The sequence below is a fragment of the Carassius auratus genome, chromosome 16, assembly GCF_003368295.1.
Source record: "Carassius auratus strain Wakin chromosome 16, ASM336829v1, whole genome shotgun sequence".
In the NCBI taxonomy this organism is placed as follows: domain Eukaryota; kingdom Metazoa; phylum Chordata; class Actinopteri; order Cypriniformes; family Cyprinidae; genus Carassius; species Carassius auratus.
The window spans coordinates 320,001-330,000 of record NC_039258.1 but is presented as its reverse complement, the minus strand read 5'-3'; the positions used below and the strand labels follow the sequence as shown (position 1 = coordinate 330,000).

General features: G+C 33.0%; 1 protein-coding gene across 1 annotated transcript in view; it reads left to right on the top strand.

Moving 5' to 3' along the window:
• The window catches only part of iglon5 (IgLON family member 5), a 164,997-nt gene extending 158,628 nt beyond the window's left edge, over positions 1-6,369 (top strand). The window contains exon 8 of the mRNA XM_026283200.1: positions 1,933-6,369. Coding sequence (XP_026138985.1) covers positions 1,933-2,033 — 101 coding nt within the window. The 3' untranslated portion in view covers positions 2,034-6,369. The remainder of the gene's footprint in view (positions 1-1,932) is intronic.
• The last annotated feature ends 3,631 nt before the right edge of the window (positions 6,370-10,000 follow it).

Sequence of the window (10,000 nt, the reverse complement as noted above, 5' to 3'; positions counted from 1 at the left end):
GCACAGTGCAAGAGCAGAGCTAATGAAATGCAGTTAATCATCTAACGAGAAGTGCATGAATATAGCATTTGTAATTAAAAGTAAGTGAAGCTATAACTTGAATGTACAATGGAGTTGCTATATACTTATACAATATTAAACAGAGTATGCACAGAATATAAATGGGGGTACAAATGTATGGTTATATATATATAGTGTGAACAGCAGCACGTACAATCAGTGGTAATAATACAAAAGGTTGCATGCAATAGTACTCTTAAACAATGTATAGCATATTACATATGCAGATTGCTGTCAAACTAGCACAGATATGAAGGAAAAGGTTTGTGCGGGTGAACAATTATACAGTTTGGTGTCATTATATAAAAATGTTTGTCCGCAGAACGCTGTTGTGATCGACCAATCAGAATGAAATATTCCAGAGAGTCGTGTAATTGTTTGCGGCTGGCTGTACATTATTGCTTGCATAACGCTTTTATAGCTCATTAGCGATAAACAGCAGGGTCTTTGCACAAGCAGTGTTAGTTAAACTGGCATACAGTTGCATTATGATGCTCCATATCCATCTCCTCTGTTTCTTGTCCAGCCGGTCTGAAATTCTGCCGTTTCTAGCATCCCTGCTTTTCTCTTCTCCGGCCCATTATGTCGGAGAACTCTCTCCTCTCATTTGTTCGCACTCCGTTGTGTCCTGTTACCCCAAGAAGTCATCAGTGGCTTCTCTCCCTCCATTCTTCACATTTCAGTCCGCAGTGAGTGATTCCTGCCGTTTCCTCCCATCATGCATTGCCATTGTAAGAGAGTTCGTCCATCTCATTCCATCTCGAGTTCTTCCTGTAATGGGTCACCTGCCGTCACATCCATGCATCTTCTCTTGTTCACTTTTCCATCACACGTGGTGCGACCTTTATCTTCATCCTTCATTGAAGTAACATTCCAAACCACTATGCTGTTGTTTCGTTCTTTATTATTACATTTTTTAAATCATCATTTGTCTTCTGCTTTTTAGGAATAGTTTGCATGTTGTAAATGCTGTAATATTTAATTTAAATATATATATATATATATATATATATATATATATATATATATATATATATATATATATATATATATATATATATATATATATATATATATATAATTTATTTTTTTATTTTTTTATTTTTTCACTCGGGCTGAAGTTTTCCATTTTTTATGGCTACAGTAGTGTATGATTTCACAAATAATTCAAGTTTGAAAGATAAAAGAAAATGTGTTTTGTCATGAAATTACCATTTTAAAGTGAATATCATGTAAATAAACTGCATAAATCCACCAGGAAAGCTATTAAAATATACCATATAAACAACCGTACTCTTTATTTGAGCTACTTTTTGTGTTAGATATAGTAAATTATTTGAAATGTATTATTTTACATCGAATTGTATTTGAATTTTATTTATTATTTTAATTTTATTTTGTAAATATTTGGTAAATATGTAATTTAAAAAGTTATTTTTTTAATAAAATATAAAATATTTAGTTATTTTATATACATGTAATGAACTGTATTGTTTATGTTTTATATGCATTATTCCATATAAATAACCATATTGTTTATTCTAGCTACTTTCCATGAAAAGAAGTTAAGTCTAAGACATTTGAAAAAATATTTATATAATTTTACTGTATTTTACTTAATGCATTTTTTATAATTTGTTCAAAAAAAATAATTATAATAAAAAATCAGTCATTAAAAAAAGTTATCTTAATTATTATTATTTTATTTTATTTTTTTATGTTAATACATTTGCCTTATGTTTTTTATGTTTACAAAGTGCTTTTAAATTAGGTGAAAGTAAATGAAAATGTTTCAATACCTTTAAACTTGCATAACCCAACTTTATATATATAATTCACCTGATTCACGTCTGCTTTTCTCTGCTCTTCTAGGGCCCGGGGCCGTGTACGGCGGAGCGGTGTCTCTGAACGGCCGTTTATCAGGAGTTGGCCTGTGGTTCTGCCTCTCCATCTCTGTTCTGATGAAGGTCTAAAACTTTCCCGCTTCGGAAAGAGTCTTTAAATACGAACCCATCACTGTGAACAAAAAGAAATTATGCATTAATCCAGGAGCCATCGCTACATCACTCGGTCATGCCTTCCCCTTCCCATTCACGCCCGGTCGCATATCACCGCTTCACTCCTCCTTCCCGTCACCAAACGATGGTCACCTTTTATCGTCCAAACCTGAAATGTGATGCTAATGATCACGACAAGTGTAATGCCAGTTGGATGTCTCTTGATGTGCGTGCTGGACATGCTGGTGGTAAAGTGACGTGTCGACGATGACGGATGCGATGTCCGGGTGACCCTGTCGAAGCTGTCCACCAGCGACCCGACGCAGAGATCTGAGCTGAACGCTGGTGTATTCTGACGTGCGTAGCTACTACGAATTATGTCAAACCATGTTTTCTTTCTAGCGAGGAGGGCTGTGTCATCTCGGCCCCTCGTTTGCATTCGTTTGTGCTCTCGACCCAAAGCAAACGTCTTGACCTGCGTCCAGCCCTCATATTGTCCTCAGTCTGTCCATCACTCAGATCGTCGGTCCTTCACACTCAGTGTAAATATATATGCAGTAGAGGCCCTTCATTCCAGCGGCAAAAACTACATTTCCCATCAGCCTCTCTGTTTCAGCCTTTCGGCTCGGAGGATATTGCTGCCTTTAAGTCACGATGGAATGATCGTATTTACGAGATTTACAACCGAAATGTCATTATTAGCAGAGAATCATTGGTATTGATCGTAAGACGTTTAGTTTGTACATATTTAGTGTTGTTTACTTGTGTTTAATGGACAGTTAAAAAAGAGAAGTGCTTTAAATTACTTTTTACATTTGTTGCAAAGTATAAAAAAATAGATGTAGTGTTGGAGATTAAAGTATTTGGACACCTTTTGGTTGTCAAATGTCGGTTAATAAAATAAACTATAGCTGTAGATGTCACTCATCTGCTAAAACTCTTTTTAGATTGCAAACGTAATTTAGAAAAGTCAGAAATAGTGCAACTATTTGAATGCATCATTGCAACTCATTAGAAAGACTACAACTTTTCATAATTATTTAAATGCATCATTGCAACTCATAAGAAAGACTACAACTTTTCATAATTATTTAAATGCATCATTGCAACTCATAAGAAAGACTACAACTTTTCATAATTATTTAAATGCATCATTGCAACTCATAAGAAAGACTACAACTTTTCATAATTATTTAAATGCATCATTGCAACTCATAAGAAAGACTACAACTTTTCATAATTATTTAAATGCATCATTGCAACTCATAAGAAAGACTACAACTTTTCATAATTATTTAAATGCATCATTGCAACTCATAAGAAAGACTACAACTTTTCATAATTATTTGAATGCATCATTGCAACTCATAAGAAAGACTACAACTTTTCATAATTATTTAAATGCATCATTGCAACTCATAAGAAAAACTACAACTTTTCATAATTATTTAAATGCATCATTGCAACTCATAAGAAAGACTACAACTTTTCATAATTATTTAAATGCATCATTGCAACTCATAAACAAGAGTGCAACGTTTCAGTATTTTTTAACTCATCACTGAAATTCACAAGAGCGCAACTTTTCCAAATTACTTTATTGCATAGTTGCAACTCATTAGTCATCAACTCATTAGTTAGAGTGCAACTTCTCAGAATTATTTGAATGCACCATTGCAACTCTTAAGGGTGCAACTATTCATAATTATTTAAATGCAACTTTCCTACTCATAAGAGTGCATATTTTCAGTATTATTTCAATGCATCATTGTAGCTCAGAAGTAAGAGTGCAATTTTTCATAATTATTTAAATGCATCATTGTAGCTCAGAAGTAAGAGTGCAATTTTTCATAATTATTTAAATGCATCACTGCAACTCATAAAAGTGCAACTTTTCAGAATTATTCAAAAGCGTCATTGCAACTCGTAAGTAGGAACTTTCCACAAAGACTTGAAGGCAGCAGAAGTTTCTGGCGTCTCCTGGCCTGAAACGGTTCATTGACTTCTTGTTGCTTGTGGATAGCATGTACTGGTTAGAAATGTCCCTCTTGTGACCTCACTTCCTGCACCGACCCCGTTTTAACCCCCTGCACTGTGTACATTTTAATCTGCAAGGTTAACTGCTATTACTTTTTTGGTGTTAATAATGATTATAATGATGATGACAATGTTAATAAGTATTTGAATAAATATGATAGTAATTCCATGTGAGAAAAAAAAAAAAAAAAAACGTTAGAGCTGATCGCAAGCCATGTGTGTGAAAATATTTTGTACTAAAAATCACTGAATTCATCGAACGGCAAAAAGAAAAAAAAAAAACTTTTTGAAGTATCGTGCTCTGTTTTACCATGATTAACTTTTTTAAAACGGAAGTAATTTCGACTCGTCTGTAAAAGAAAGCAATCAGTGAAATGTGTGGGCGCTTACACGCTAGACAGATCTGTTTTGAGCATGTGAAAATGGCCATAGAAACAAACTGAACAAATATACACACTACTAAGTGCAGTGTTGCTTTTCAAAACCATTGTCTTTGTCATGCACCATCCCCATTGAGCTCAGTGCATTTGCATTGTAAACTCTAGCGTGTAGGCGTCCTAATATCATTTCAAATGTGTACTGTATTTTTTTTCCATGCTGGTGATGACTGTATTGTATGATATATTCTGCAGTGATGATATAATGCTCATGTCTGCCTCGATGACATAACCAAAACCCTCAGTATCCTCCGGTTGCGTACGGTTATGTTAGTGTGGATCTGCATTCCATTCAGAGACGATTGTTGGATATTCCTGTGATATTGAGTTGCAACAAAAATGCATGCATTCACTGCATGCATTATGTTTGGAAAATGACATACGAAGAAAGAAATGGCAATTTACAATCTTTTCGCAACCAAATTGCGATATTATGCAATACTAGCATTAGTTTTATAGGTGTGCGGCTAACAGACAACAGCATTCAGTGCGTTTTATACATATTTTCGAAACATTTTATACAGAGCCCTGCTCATTACATGCAGAACAAACACATATATCATGGCCATATTTTTTAGTAAATTAGTAAAATCTCACTAATCCTTTCTGTCATTTTAATAAAACATGCGCATGTCGTAGCCTACTAATACATTTTCTTTCAATTTACTTAATCGTGGCTACATCGTACAAATTCGTTCCCTCGTTTTAGTTAATCCTGGCTACGTCGTACTAATTAATTTCCTAGCTTTAGTAAATCATGGCCACATCTTGCCAATTTGTTTCATTTTTTTGTAAATTGTTGACACATTGTATTAATTTGTTCATTCATTTTAGGAAATCATGGCAAAGTCATCTAATTCGTTCCCTCGTTTTAGTTAACCGTGGCTACGTCGTACTAATTAATTCCCTCGTTTTAGGAAATCATGACCATGTTATACTAAGTCATTATATTGTTTAATTAAATAAAAACAATGCAACAAATTAGTAGTACAACACGATTTACTACAACATAAGTCGTGTGAACAAATTCTTAATTTGTCAACAATGGGACGCATTTTTAATTCGTTGTCCGTGTAATATGATAATTTTGTCCATGGGATTTTTTCATCACAGTGCATTTTATTTATCTTGTACATCTGTGTCTGAATTTCTGGAAAATCCAACCATCTGAGCTGAATGGAGCGCAGTAGGCTGCTAGCTTCCAAGCGTCCAGTTCAGAATCAGATTAGCGGGAGACAAAGATGTAATTAGCCAGCGACTGTGACTCCTAAGCAAGCGGAGCGTCATATTCTCTCCGTCCCCCATCTGGTGAGCAGCAGAGCTCATAAATCAAGCTCAGGCGCTGACAGAATCCTCTTCAAGGACAGCTGTGTCTTTGAGTCTTGAGGCCGATGTGGAGTCCGGTCCCCTACAGACTAATTAACCGCCACTTAAGAGCACACGGCGAAGAGGCTTTGACGGAAAGCAGCGGAGCGCGACTCAAGCCGTTCACAATGATGACCCTGCATGAGCGCTGACCGTACAGTTTGCAATGTTAATGCTGTATATACTCTAATACGATAATGTTCTCCCTGAATATGTGCTTCATTATTGCATTCCAGTCAGCAATAACCCCGGAATAAAGCCCAAACCTATTTAAAGTCCAATTTAAAGTCTGAGGGCCACTATGCTGTTATTAATGAATGCAGAAGACCGTGCATTTCGTACGCGGTGCACTGATGAAAAAGACACTGCATACTGCTTAGTTTAAGTGGGCTACATAGTGGGTACAAAAAGTATTTGGATGCTTAAATGACACTTAAAAATATCTGATTGACTTTGCTTTAGAAGTGATAAAATAATAGATATAGTATTAGAAAATTAAAATGTAACACTTTCTGGTTGTAAAACATTATTTATTTTATACTGTTAGCATTGAGATATTTTAGAGTTTTTATTAATATTTTAAATTGGTTTTTATTTAAGATTTCTATTTCATATATATATATATATATATATATATATATATATATATATATATATATATATATATATATATATATATATATATTTATATATTTATATATATATCTATAATACTATTTTTAATATTTTATTTCAGGTAATGTTTTCATGGTTTTAGTTGAATATAATACACCTGGTTAAAAATAATAATAATAAAAAATATTACAGATGTGCACATCATTTATCTTCTAAAAAATATTTTGATCTTTCAAAAGATGCTTAGGAAAGTGAAAAATGTAATGCTTTGACATGAAGACAATTAAATGACTTTTAAGTGTCTAAATACTTGTCCCGTCCCTGTATGAGGTTTGATTTCAAGCACAAAAGCAGGTGATTTTAAAAAAAATATGTTTTCTGGTCTCTTTTTATCCTGCTGTCCGTCCGCTTTGGTCATCTTCTCATACTCATGTTAGCATCGCCCTCGAGGTCCACCGATCATCTCTGTGTACATGTATTCTCCTCAAATATAAGTAAACAAAAGAACAAAATGTATGAAATGTTGTTGCAATTCTCGGTGTGGGTATAACGCATGTAAATGTCTGTTTTGGGTGGAGTTTCTATGGATGTGTGATTATCGTGATGGAGTGCTGCTGATGTTGGGATCATTTCCCCTCGTGATTCCCGCACTGACCTGCAGAGATTCACATTCAGAGGGGACTGAGATAGAGGTCTGGCGGGTCGGACAGGGGCGGACTGGAAGGTTTCTGTGCTCTCAGTGCTGGATAATTAGGAAGCCTGTTTCTGCCACAAAATAATAATAATAGATGATCTCAAAATTCTGAATTTTACTAGATAGAAACTCAGAATTATGAAATGTAAGCTCTTAATTATATATATATATATATATATATATATATTTTTTTTTTTTTTTTTTTTTTTTTTATTTACATCTCAAAATTGTGCAAAAAAAACTTTGCAATTGATTTTGTTATTGCAAGTTCTTTCAGACTTCTCAATATTGCTAGTTATCTCACATTTCAGTTTTTTTTTATTGCAAGTATATATATATATATATATATATATATATATATATATATATATATATATATATATATATATATATCAGAATTCTGAGTTTATATATTGCAAGTCTGAATTTTTGTTTGCTACAAATTAAAAAAATAAAGGCAATTGTTTATGTTCTACAGTTTGGACTTCTCTTCTCAGAATTGCCGTTAAATATCACATTTCTGACTTTTATATCTTGCAATTCTGGGGAAAAAAGACTAAATTCAATAATAACTTTTTTATTCTTATAATTCTAATTATAATTCTTATTTCTAAATCTCACTTTTTTTCTCAGAATTCTATATTTATATCTCACAATTCTGAATTTATATCTCACATTTTCAGATTTTTTTTTTCTCACAAATGCAAGTTCATCCTTTTTAATTCTGAGTTTATTTCTTGCAATTCTAAAAATACAAAGGTTTTTCTCTGCCATCAAAAAATAAAGGTAATTGTGTTTTGCTTTTGTTTTATTTTCCTTTTAATTGTGAGTTTCTAAAAATATATATGAACTGTTAAAATAAACATTTACCTTTTTTATTCTCTTATATTTTTTGGTGAAAACAAGACCTTGGCTGTCTATGAAAGCTAGAAAATGCTCTACACAAGCAGTCAAAGTAGAAAGCATCAAGGCACATAAAAACCCCAAAATGGAAACTAGCTGTGAAAAAAAAATATTTTAATTAAATCACAAACTTAAATAAAACTTTGCCCAACAATCCTTGCTTTTAAATGCGTTTTCTATCCAGTTCGCAAACACTTTCCTTGTCTGTGTTTACTATCGGCTTACTTATTCTTGTCTGTGCATAATAAACTGAGATGGAGGGAAGTAGTTTATCAGTTCACCTTCAAATATTTGCTTGATTATCTCTATAACTCCTTCAGGATCATTGCACAAGATGCTATGGTGCTTTTGTTTGCAGTTTACTTTGACTTTGGAGGCACTTTCATACAAAACTCAGTGAAGGAACAGTAAAAATCATAACGTTTTTCAAATGCTGCTCATGTCTGCTAATATAATAGTGGATTTATTCCAGATTAGATGCCAGTACTGCACAGTGGTGACTAATTGTAATCTGTCATGGTGTTAATTAACAGTAAAAGTTGAGACAGTAAAGCTGCTGTATCCAGTTGGCCACTAGATGGCAGTGCCAAATAACTCCGCATGATGCTTTTAGTAGTTTTATGTACATTGTACATTTATTTAATTCACAAAAAACCAAGTCTGTGGTTTACCAACAAGAGCAAGTTCTTATAAACAATCACTTTAGGCCAGTTTATGCAGTTTCTTTCAGTATTGCATGTGTTTTTGTTTGTGTTGCATTAGCCCGAGTTACTTTAATAACTGAAATATGTACAGAGCTTTTAAAAACTGAATGTCAGTGTCTATTGATACTGTGTATCTGGAGAAAACATATCGGGACAGTTTGCATGTAGAAGTAGATACTAGAATGACAGATAGTCCAATTATTAGTAGTGAGGTACTGTAAATTGTATGAAAAGAATATCAATTGTGAGAATATAAGCTTGTTATGGGTACTGTGTATCGCTAATGTCACAAGACTGCTCTCATTACAAATTCAGGAGAGATATAAAACCGCTCCAGGCCAGAAACAAACACACGTACACAAAGAAGTGCAGATGTGAATGTTTGGTGTTATTGAGATACTTAGCTAAAAACGTCAACAGTTCACTTTCTCAACAATATTGCCCCACCGTGAAAGAGAACAATGACCACAGAGAACATTGTGTTGTGTGACTTGCACCACAGACACTGGGTTTTAAAGACTGCGTATATGTCTGTTTGCACGTGTCTGGATGATGTTTTTGACTGTTGTGGCATCTTGCTGGATTTCAGCATTTTATGGGATTTTGTGCATTTTGAACTCTAGCTATACTAAAAAATAAAAAATAAAACAATCCTTTAGAGAGGGGTCTGAGTGAAAGTAGCCAAAAACAGGCTAAGGATGCATTCAGTATAGAGAAATTATGTAGGCCTGAATTTAAGATTTATGTATTTGAATTATACCCGGTTTATATATTTATCAGCAATTAATCTAATTAGTTTAATACATTCATTTCAACTAATTGAATATTGCTTTTACCTCATTGAATCTAATTACTTTCACAATAAGCATAATTCTATATATATATAATTATTTGAATATAATTAAATGCATGCAAATAATTAATAATAAATCATTAAACAATGTTTTGTTATTTGAAATAAATGTTAGAATAAAATTTTGAAAATTACAATTTTTAAAAAATTATTACTGAGGCAACTTAAAAAATAAAAAATAAACATACAATAAAACAAAACATAACAATAAAAAATATCATTAGTATTTAAATAATACCAAAGTACTACTGGGAATTAGATGATGCATGATAGATAGTATCGATGTAGTATAGTATAGTATAGATAGTAGATAGATGTTCTCAGTATTTCCATCA